This window comes from Glycine soja, chromosome 7, assembly GCF_004193775.1.
Source record: "Glycine soja cultivar W05 chromosome 7, ASM419377v2, whole genome shotgun sequence".
In the NCBI taxonomy this organism is placed as follows: Eukaryota; Viridiplantae; Streptophyta; class Magnoliopsida; order Fabales; family Fabaceae; genus Glycine; species Glycine soja.
This window is the reverse complement of record NC_041008.1, coordinates 254,409-266,072: the sequence shown is the minus strand read 5'-3', so window position 1 is coordinate 266,072 and position 11,664 is coordinate 254,409. Positions and strand designations below refer to the sequence as shown.

Below are 11,664 nucleotides of genomic sequence, written 5' to 3'. Positions count from 1 at the left end.
AGTTTTTAGATTTTGTAATTCATTGAAATTTTGAAATAAAAATGAATTGATACAGGCATATTTCTTTGCACTAACTGTCACAACGTTTAGGGGCAAAATGATTTGAACCTTACTCTAATTATAGGTGTTAAAGCATCTTCGGATGAAAACAAATGGATTGCTTGAAACTGGAGCAATTTCAAGTTGGTAAATTACATTATTGGCGAGTCTCTTGCCTTTTCCCTTTCAAATAATTACCGTAAGTATGCGTGAAGAATACCTTAACTGGTGGGTGTGTGTGTGTGTGTACCACCGAGTAAATGTTGAAAGCTACAAAACATAAGCTGTTGAAACGATGATGCTGCAATAGCAAAAGAATGCAGAGACAACAGAGAGGTGCACACTACTAGCCGCAAACAGCTAGTGTTTTATTCTGAATCATTCCATCCAAATATATCACATCAAAATACCTCTTCTACGGTGTAAAAACAGATCTAGATCATCTGAAGTGCATGTGCACTTGAGAATTGTCAAAAAAAAACATTTCTTTTTAACCAATAGTAGCTATTTTACTTTCTAAAACGTACCATCCATGGATAGTAGATACGCATACATTATTTATTTGTTTGTTTGTATACCATTACTCAACTAGTGCTAGAGCTTGAGGAAGACGAACTCTTCAATGGCAGGCACGGCTCCAATATTGTCAAGAGCCTCCTTGTTTGGTTCTTCATCGACACCAATAGCCATAATAGCCTTGTTCCTACGCGATGTTCTTCCCACACTCATAAAGCTCACATTCACGTTTTGTTCACCCAGTATGTTTCCAACACGGCCAATCATGCCGGGCTGATCCACCTGCCGGCACAGGATTAGATTCCCTTCTAAGCTCACATCCACATCGAAAGACCCCACACATGTCAGGTGGGGTTCTCCAAACTTCACTCTTCCGTCAATGCTGATCTGACCACTCTCTGATACAGCACTCGCAAATTTGGAGTCCACACTGGATATCTGTACCTGGATTGAATCAACAGGCATCTCAGGAGATGAATCAACAACCACTCTTTCCTCGCTTATGCGAAGCCCTTTCTGCTTGGCTATGAAATCCGCATTCACAAGGTTTACAATGGTGTTTGATATTGGTTCAATCAGGCCTTTTGTAACCATGGCTCGCAGAAGTCTGGTGTCCAAGTCATCTGGGCCCCTAGCTGATCGATACACTATCTTCACAGATTTGATTCCACTTCCTCCACACACCAACTGCACAGCTAGCCTCCCCAGCTTCTCAGCCAGCACCACATATGGGGCCAATTCTGACAACACCTGATCATCACAAGACACCATGATGTTTTGTTTCAATATTCCAATATCATAGGTACAGGGAAAAAAAATGTTGCAACGTTTACCTCAGGAGCAACCATAGGAGCATTGACAGCAGTTGCTGAAAGTTCCCCTTTCAATGCTCCTAGCACAGCCTCAGCTATTTCAATAGCTACCCCCTCCTGGTGATTCAGAATTGGTCAGGATATGAAAGCAGGATCTAATATAATACGCAGTAGAAAAGCAAAAAAAAAAAAAAAACAAACCTGTGCCTCTTTGGTGCTAGCTCCAAGATGAGGGGTAACAGTGACATTCTCGTGTTGCACTAACTTACTGTCTTTGGATGGGGGCTCCTCGGTGAAGACATCAAGAGCAGCCTGTTCCATATGCAAGTGTGACAAAAGTTACAGTAATTTGAGTATGGAAGATAAATTGGATTGAAATATGAATATGGGGGTTGACCTGAGCAACGATTCCAGTGTCGAGGGCCCTTACTAATGCGTCTTCGTCAATGACACCTCCTCTTGCAACGTTGACAATGCGAACACCCTTCTTCATCTTAGCAAAAGTGTTGTCATTGAAGATCTTGTTAGTAGTTGGAGTGAGTGGCATGTGGAGGGAGATGAAATCTGCAGTGGCGATGGCATGATCAAAGGACACCAGATCCACACCAATAGCACGTGCCCTGTCAGCAGGAGCATAGGGGTCATGAGCAATCACGTGCATGCCCAACCCTTTTGCGCGCCTGGCCACTTCAGATCCAACTTTTCCAAAACCCATCACCGCCAATGTCTTTCCAACCATGGAAACTCCCACATACTTGCTTCTCTGCCATTTTCCTGCAACATATATATATATATATATATGTGTGTGTGTGTGTATTTTATCAACTCAAGCAAGAATATGAATTTGGATCTGGAAGATGGAAATTACCAGCTTTGGTGGAGGCGTCAGCCTGGGCAACGTTGCGGGCCATGGCAGCAAGGAGAGCGATCCCATGCTCGGCAGCAGCAATAGTGTTGGCAGTGGGAGCATTGACGACCAGGCAACCAAATTCAGTGGCAGCTTGCAGATCCACGTTGTCAATCCCCACGCCGGCTCTTCCCACGACCTTCAACCTCCCTTTCCCAGCTTCAAACACTTCCCTCGTCACCTTCGTCCCGCTCCTGACTATCAGAGCGTCACAGCACGAGATCTTCGTGCATAGCTCCTCCTGTGAGAGCTCATACGCGCATTCCACGTGCCCAACGCCACGTAACACCTGCAGCCCTGCCTCTCCAAGTTTCTCGGAGACCAGGATGGTGGGCTTTTCTCCCAGAGACCCAACATCCTCGGAGTTGGATCTCCGCAAAGAGGTTTGTGTCGGGTCAACTGTTTTCAAAACGCTGTTGACCACCAAGGAACGTTGAGAGGCATGAGAGAGCTTTCTGTAGTGGTAGTAGATGGATTTGGGGGAGGTGAAGGAGACATGAACATGACGAGAGAGCTTTGACTTAGAGACGGTGAAGGCAGAGGGGAAGATGGGTTTGGTACAAGCAGAGGATGCCATTTTTTGATCTCGCTCGCTCTGTTCCAATCCAACAAAACCGCCAGGGGCTCTTTATAAAGCATTCATTTTTTGTTTGTCTATATATAAAACCAAGAAAGAAGGAGGAGTGTGCGCAAATGGGCTCATCAGGGTTTGGTGGTGGATTTTTCTTAAAACCAATTTAATTATTTCTTTTTCCAGAAAATAATAATTGGGGTAGGTGAGTAAGGAGAATACTATCACCAATCATAAAAATGTCTATTTTCAATTCGTCAAATTTTAGTATAACAAACTAGAGAAATAGGTAAGGTTTGTGTGAGTGGATGATACTGGTGGTAGTGGTACAATTATAAAAGTTCAACCAAAATTCCTATCATTTTCATTATAATTGTGAGCTATTCATCTCTCCATTGAAAGTCCGTGGACAACTTATCAAATTAACAAAAAACGTATTTGAGTTGCCTCTACAAATATGGTATTCCACTCGTTATAATTAGGAAGAGGCCATGTATTCAGGTTCCTCTCTTTGGAAAATTGTGGGTAGATACATTCTATCAATGATCAATGGAGTAAATTCACCCCATTTATTGGATTTGTCACTTATTCTCAGGCATCAGTCAGCATGATTATCATGTACATCAATCACTTGATGGCTTGATGCTTTTTTAAGTTGTTTTTTTTACTGTTGTTGCTAAGCAATCATTGGTGAAGAGGCTAATTAGTGCGCGCACACAAAAGTAGGTCCGGTAATACACGAATCCAAATCTAATTCAATATCTTAATAGTTTTTCTTTATTTATTAGATTGAACATATTCCTTATAGATTTTACGAACCTTGCCAAGCTTTGTTTAGGAAAAGAAAAAGTGTTTGTAAAGCGTGTTTTTTTAATTCAAAAGTACACGTCTTTCCATTTCACTGCTGATACGAAGGGTCATACTCATACTCGATTTTTTTCTTCCCTCTCCTAGTGCCTAGTGGTCCAGTCCAGTACTGTTTCCCAGCTTGAGGAAGACTATCGATCGAGCATAGCCTGGATCCTCTCCAGCCTCTCCATCAGATCAGTCATTTAATTTTTTTCCCTCTTCTTATCTTTTCTTACGTGTATACAACATTTTTTTTATTATGGTATTATCGATAAAACTTTATTGATGATTATTCTCATAAAAAATCTAAAAAATAAAAACAAAAATAACATTGTTGAGAAATATATATATATTATAATAATTGGAAAGTGAAAGGAAGAGAGAAATGCAAGAAAGAAAGAGAAAAACGTAATAAATAATTTGATGAAAATTAGAGGAAAAAATAACAGTAAAAATGAAAATGAAAGTGAGATATATAAAAAAAAAGAGAGTAAAAAATAGGTGTACTAATATAATAGCTGACTTGGATTGTAGTATTATAATATGATGAGGCATGGTTGTACTATGCGGAGAGGGTAGGGTAGGGTACGTGAGTTTGATGAATAATGCATCTTTGTCCAATCTCAAATCCCACTCACTCGCCGAGTAGTTTGATTTTGGATTCTAGTCCCAATGTCACCGCATCGCACCATCACTCACTCTCTCATTTCTTGTTTTAATCAATACTAGTACCCCACTATTTTACACACATTAATTATAATTTAAATCTGTAATTCTTAATAATCATACTTATAATGGACATTCTATTAACCGACTCCAAATTTATTTTGGTAATCTTCAAAGGCATTTATATAAACTCTAAAAATAAAGGTAATAATCTAACAGAAATGAAAGATAGGCGAATAAGAATTAATTTAGATAAGTTTCTCCCTAGTTATTTGTAGTAAAAACATAAAACAAATTAGTTTGTTATTGATATAAATTTAAGTACGTTGATTTTTATAAATGACTTTTTTCTTTAGTTTATGCACAAACTAGTTTTTTATAATTTAACATTTAAATAATTAGCTCATTTTCCCATAAAATAGAAGTTAATCTATGCTGAATTTGATTGATGCAGAAAATCCATCTATTAGTAAAAATGAAAAAGACATCTTTTAACTTTTATTGGAAAAAATGAAAATTATAAACATAGCATCAATTATATATATGGAATTGTACCAAAAAACGAAGTTCATTTGACAATTTTTCAAAAAAATAAATAAATTTAAATATAGTTTTTCCTAAGCTCACCCATAACTTCACTCAATTTTATTATAGTTAAGAGTTAACATTTGATATATTATTAACGGGTAAAAATGTAATATCAATAATTAGGCTGCGGAAATTAATAGGAAGAAACTTGAGAGAACTAATTGAATAATCACGTTCACGTGGGCAGTGAAACTGAAGCTGGTGTCTCTTTTACAAATAATAAGAAGAAAGCTTGAGAGCACTAATTGAAAAATCACGTTCACGTGGGTAGGAAGAAGATTGTTTCAGTAGACGCTGATCATGTGAATCCAATTCAATTTAAAAAAAAAAAAAAGACTTAACTGTTCTTTTACTATACGTATAATTATTAATTATGCAATTTTTAAGGTTCAATCGAATCATTCTTATTTTAATGAATTTAATTAAAATACTAAAATCACATTATTATTCCTCCGGGACAAAGGAACAGTTAAGTCTTTATTTTAATTTAATAAATTTAAAATTTAGACAAATAAATTCCCCAGAAATTGCCTAAAATAACTTGCATACAATATATATATAAATCGTTAATATACATTTTACGTACATATTTATTATTTTAATTTAAAAGGAAATTATATTTTTTTCAAATAGCATTTTAATTATAAGGAAGTCTTGATCATTGAAAACGATTTTCATTTATTTTATATTAAATTCTCATCGAGCTGCTATTTTTTAAAAATATTGTATACTTCACATTCATCGACAAAACTTTCATTTCACTCTCATATTTCAAATCTCTGACGTATATTAATTCATAATTTTTTCAAAATTTATACTACTTTAATAATTTCTTAAAACAAATTACAGCTACATAAAAATTAAAAATAAAAATTATAGGAAATAGATAGAAAAAGTGGACGCCAATGCTTGCATTTTTTAAATAAGAAATTCCCTTTATTAGAAGTCTCACTTGGCCAGTGATCATAGACAGAAGAAAAACATATTAAAATCTCACATTAACTAAAAATAATATTATATAAATAAAAAATAATTTTTATCTTATAAGTGTAATTCCTTAAATTTCATAGGAATAAGTTAAACTTAAAATTCTAAATTATAACATTAAATACAATTAACTATGTGTTTAAATTTATATCAACTATAAAATTACATTTAGAAATATGTTTTTAACGTTTAAACATCAGGTATTTGCAAATTAAATTTATTATCATTATTAAAAATTGTGAAACAAGACAGAACTGTTGGGACATTCCATTTCCCGGGCTAATATTATCAACATTTTGAGGAAAGGTTCTTTATGGTATGGGGACTCCTTTCCAGGGCTAATAGTGTTGGGTTGTTCATTTTCTTTTGAGCAAGGATGGATGAGCAAAAATGGGCTATAGAGGATACAAAGTAAGAAAGTAAAAAGTTGCATATATTTTTGTTATCTAGTTTTAAGAGTTTGCGTCAAATTAACAATGAAACGAAGAAAAGACCTTGGTGAGAAGCAAAGTCAGTTGTTGTTTGCGTCCCTTTCCGCGATTATCTTGAGTCCAAAATACCTTCCTAGCATCATTAGGGTGGCCTGAGGATTGGTTCCGGGCGATACGCTGAAGACGGATCCATCCACAATACGAAGGGAAGAAATTCCAATGAGGTTGAGATTTGGATCAACCACCCTGCCAACCACGCAGCCTCCATGGTAGTGCCATATGGTGCTCACTGTCCGCCGGCAGTAATCCGCCATGCTAGGGAAGTCGCTCTGGTGAAGTGGCAAAGCCGGGCCAATGAACCTGAAGTCTCTCTCCCCGAACCAGTTGCTGAACTTGAAATCCCTCAAAGCCCTGCTCCTCAGTATCTCCGCTATCTTCCTCGTCCCGTTCACGCACCTCTCCACGTCAACCTGGTTGTTCAAGTAATTGAATCTCACCACGGGATTCTCCTTCACCTCCGTCGAAGCCAGCCTCAGAAACCCACTGGATACTGGCCCCGAAATCTTTGAAATTATTGTCGCCACCGTTAGGTAGAGCGGGGACCGGAGGACCAAGGCTGTGTGCGGAGGGGACGTGAAAGGAACCACGTTGGACGCCGCCTCTATGTAAGCGCCGGACTCGGTAATCCCCACCACTTGGATCAGAGAATGCTCGAGTGGGAGCGAGGGCAGAATCGTAATTCCGTTCCTGGGGTTATCGTAGAGGAAGTGTCCCACGTAGGGTAGGTGATGCGCCACGGGAATCCCCCACGAAGACAGATATGGCCTTGGACCAATCCCGCTCAGAAGAAGAAGCTGAGGGCTTCCGATGGCGCCGGCGGAGAGAATCACCTCTCCCTGTTCCCGCAAGAATGCGTGGTGGTAATCCCCTTCTTGGTCTCTGTAGAGGACTCCGATTGCGCTGCTAGCGGCCAGAAGCAGCCTCTCCACGCTGGCGTAGACGCCCACCTTGATGTTGGAAGCGCGTGCATATCTCAAAAGATCCGCAGAGGTGTGTCTCCTGCCGGCGCCGTCGAAGGTGGAACCGCCGATCTTGGTTCCCTTGGCGTGGTCCAGAGTGAAACCGTTGTAGGGAGTAACCCCTGCTTCAAGCAACCCATCGCGAACCGCGGATTGCCACGTCTTGAGATTGGGTCTGAAGACGACTTCCTTCTCCACCCATTGGTATGAGTCGTTGACCAGGGTGAGGTTCCAGGGCAAGCCGGACCTGGCGAAGAAATCAGCGTCGGCTCGGCTGTAGAAGCCGGCGTTGATGGCGCTGCTGCCACCAAGAACGCGGCCACGAGCGTTGGGGACTCCCTCTTCGGAAATGAAAGCTTGGGCGGGTGAGTCTCCGCTTTCGGTGTTCAAGAGGTTGGCCAAGAAGCCTTCTTGGTTCATCAAGTTGGGGTCGCCGTGACCAACGCCTCCGCGTTCGAGCAAAAGCACCCGAAAGGACTGCGAGAGTGTCGCCGCCAGTGGGCATCCGGCAGTGCCGCCACCCACGACGATGTAGTCGTAGTAGTCTTCCGACGGTAACTCGCTGGCGTTCACCACCATATTCAGATAACTACTCGCCCCTGCTCATCATAATCAGAAAACCAATTTAACATGCAGAGGCCATGGGAAGAGAAAGCATGCATGCATGCAGTTACACTAACCTTGCTCTTGAGTAGCGCACGAAAACAATGTGCTGGACAATATCAACAACGTCACACACTCTAACTGCACAATGCTTATGGCTCTCTCCATCTTGATTATGCGCGCGTTTCCTGTGGAAAAAAAAAGACTTATGGTTCTTGTTGCTTCTTGATCAGAGTGAACCACGACGCAAATTAAAACTTCATGGACGATTGGCTCATAAAAAAGTTTTAAAAACTAATTTTATTCATATTAATTAAAATATTATTACTTCAATTTTAAATACTATTTAATGCTCCAGCAAGTATAAATTTGTTAACTTAACCTATGTGCTGGACTAGACAAGTTTAATTTTTTATATATAAAAATTAGTATTTTTTTTTAATTTCACTCACTTAATTACTCGTGGTGTGAGCTAGATTGTTTCATGTATATCTATGTGCAATCATCATCACCTATACAACAAAGAAACTAGACAAACAGTGAGCAACTAAATCTCAATTTAATCATAACCAAATCCACACCTCATAGGTCGACCGCTATTAACGCAATCCAAGTATCGCTACTAACGCACCAATAATTTTGTTGCTGCCATGAGTTGAATTTAACTCTTCCATCAAACTCGTAATTCGAACCATCGCTCCATAATCATTGAGAAGAATGGAATCATGTTGCAAGTAATGTTATTTAGCTGAGTAAGAAAGTCCCAACAACTGTACACCCATCCATGAATAAACAGAGTGCCAAAAATCAGTGGACAGAGGACATTAGGAAAACAAACAAAAAAAAGTTATTCAAATCTTCAGGGTTTTTTTTTTTAGACAGAATCTTCAGGTTGATTAAAACATAGTAAGCACACTGTGTATTATTAGGTAAGATATAATCAATATATTATTAGGTATTTTTGTATATTCTAACAATATGGTTGAGTGAAAATAATTAACTTTAGATATTTAAATGAATCTATCACATACACATACTTTGAACTAATATATAATACAATAAATAATAGTACTCCTTTGTTAAAATTTGGAGTATCTTCATTTTGTCAACCTTTTTTTTTAGTTTAAAACCAATTATTTTAAAGTATTTTGTAATATTTTATATTTTTTAGGAAAAGGTATTTGGATAATTTATTTTAAATTATCAATATTTATTTTCAAATATAGGTGTTAAGCATATTTGACATAACATTTTTCATAAAAAAATATATGAGCTAAAATGTATATTTAAGAATAGACTTAAATATATTTTTATTTCTTATTAAATGAGTGAGTTTTACATTTGATCTCTTAAATATATTAATTATTTTGTAGGAACTAAAGAAATTTTTTTACAATGACCAAAATAAAACTTACTGATTTTGTAAGAACTAAGAACATATTTAAATTTTTTAAAATAATTAGTAATCATGAAAGTTAAATATAATTAAACAACTAAAAAGTAAAAATAAAATCATATATAGCTAGGTTAAATTATAATAACAAAAAATACAATTAATCATTTTTACCACGTCAAAATAATAATAAAAATAACATTAATAATCAGACGAAATATAAGGTTGAAGATTCAATTTTATCAATTAAATTAGTACAATTAAAATATTAAATAAAACAAATTAAAACACTAGTACTAACAATATAATTATTATTTTATTTTTTAGGATAGGGTAGGACTTGTGGTTCTTAGACGGGCAATGCTTATATGATCATGCATATCCCATTGCCCCGAAGGTAACAGGAAATAAACTATAATTTAGCATCATTCAGCTTACGGACAAACACATAATGGTTCAGTGGCCATTGGTTTAGTTGACTTTTAAGCAATGATAAATTTCAACGTCAAACCAAAACAAATACTTTATTTTGAAAGGAAAACAATAAAGTCTACCCTTTCAGCAAAGCAACAAAAAGAAGGAAATTGGTGGAAAACAGTAGTATAAAATAGGTGGAAGATTAGGATATGAAAAATTCAGCATTAAGATTTAGGACTAAAGGATGCACATGTAGTATTTCAGCCGTATGGTATTGAAAAACATTTTTGCTTTCCCTTCCATCTTCCTCGGTTTCCACCACACTGCCATTCTGAGTTGACTATATATGCAATATACGAGTAATTCTTGTGAAAAATGGAAAGATGAATATAGAATATTAATTATGTTGCAGTGTTACAGACTAGTCTAAGTTCAATTTATATCACATTTTTATTAAACCCAAACGAGTACACAGGCACGACGAATCTACAATTACGAAAAGGGGACAATTGTCCCCACTAAAATTGTACACTTTCTCATTAATATTAATATTATTACTATTATTATTATTATATTACATTTAAGTGGTTCAGGACTGTTTGACATATGAAATATATTATGTTAGAAAAAAATAGCATAATTTAGTTTATTAAATGATGTAGTTTTTAAGTTTTTATTTATTTTTATTTTAGTTTTGGTCTTATATATTAGTCGTCCACGTAAGAGTGTATTTCGAAAATTAGAGTCTAAGACACAATATTTAGAGAGTTTTAAGGTATATAAATTCTCAAATTTTATATTAATATTCTAACTTTATGAGCTACAAAATTATTTAAACAAGAGTTATGAATAAATACTCCAACATTTCACTGTCAATCTAACGATCATATTCAATCTATCTCGAAATATTAATGTTGATCCTAAAATAAAATTCAAACAACTTAATTTTGAAAAAAAAAATCCTTTAACAATTGCATCTATTATAAATATTGTAAAAAATATTCTATATGTAACGAATTAATTGTTGCATAATATTTAATATTTAATTTATATTTTTTTTCTTGGACATACCTTGAAATATATACCATAAATAATGAAAACAATAAGTAGACCACATAAAATATCAATAGTTAAAAACATATTAAGAAAAGATAATTGCAAACTTGCCTGGCTCATGCTTCACTTTTGTTGTTCAATATATTTTCCTGAAATAACTTTTTTGTTATGAATATCGTCAAGAATCTCATACAAAACTATATGAGAGATAAATAATCGAATTATTTTGGTTACATATAATAGAGAGAAGATTTTGATAGTATTGAGCATAAAAAAATAATAATTCAATGTTTTCATCAAAATATGAAACTTGTGGACAGTAAATATGATGTATGTTTGCAATTTTAATAATAATATATTATAGTATTAACATTAAATTTATAGATGTGTTACATGTGTGTTTCTTCCATAATTTAATTTTTTGATCCAGTACTGTAAGTACACACCAAAGCACCTATATGCCTACACATATGACATATATAATGAGAGGATCTTTTTTATGTTAAAAAAAAATCATTAAATCATATTGAGATAAAAGTAATAAACTCATGTGAGAATTTTAAAAATTCAAGTGGTGATGATGATGTAATTTTTGGATAAGTTAGACATTGAGATATATGTAGGCAGGACAAATGTATACGTTCCTCTGGAGATCGATTCGAACTTGTCTCGGAAAAAAAATCTAGTTAATCGTGGTTGAGGTCAAGTTTAGGGATGAGATCTGGTCCTATTCCCGCCCTTGCCCTCATTCCATTGCTATTTTGATATAATAAGTATTTCAAATTACTGTTATAACCTTACAATTTTAAT

At 35.8% G+C, this 11,664-nt stretch overlaps 2 protein-coding genes across 2 annotated transcripts; both read right to left on the bottom strand.

Annotated features, from left to right (window-relative positions):
- Positions 1 to 372: 372 nt before the first annotated feature.
- LOC114417885 (D-3-phosphoglycerate dehydrogenase 1, chloroplastic-like) lies at positions 373 to 2,965 on the bottom strand. Its single transcript, XM_028382934.1, has 5 exons — positions 2,236 to 2,965; positions 1,765 to 2,141; positions 1,569 to 1,679; positions 1,389 to 1,484; positions 373 to 1,305 (listed from the first exon to the last, which is right to left on the bottom strand). Exons 1-5 carry the CDS (start codon positions 2,849 to 2,851, stop codon positions 634 to 636), a joined length of 1,872 nt encoding a protein of 623 aa, XP_028238735.1. The 5' UTR covers positions 2,852 to 2,965; the 3' UTR covers positions 373 to 633.
- A 3,232-nt stretch (positions 2,966 to 6,197) lies between these two features.
- On the bottom strand, positions 6,198 to 8,156 carry LOC114419167 ((R)-mandelonitrile lyase-like). Its single transcript, XM_028384815.1, has 2 exons — positions 8,066 to 8,156; positions 6,198 to 7,984 (listed from the first exon to the last, which is right to left on the bottom strand). Exons 1-2 carry the CDS (start codon positions 8,154 to 8,156, stop codon positions 6,447 to 6,449), a joined length of 1,629 nt encoding a protein of 542 aa, XP_028240616.1. The 3' UTR covers positions 6,198 to 6,446.
- Between the last annotated feature and the right edge of the window lie 3,508 nt (positions 8,157 to 11,664).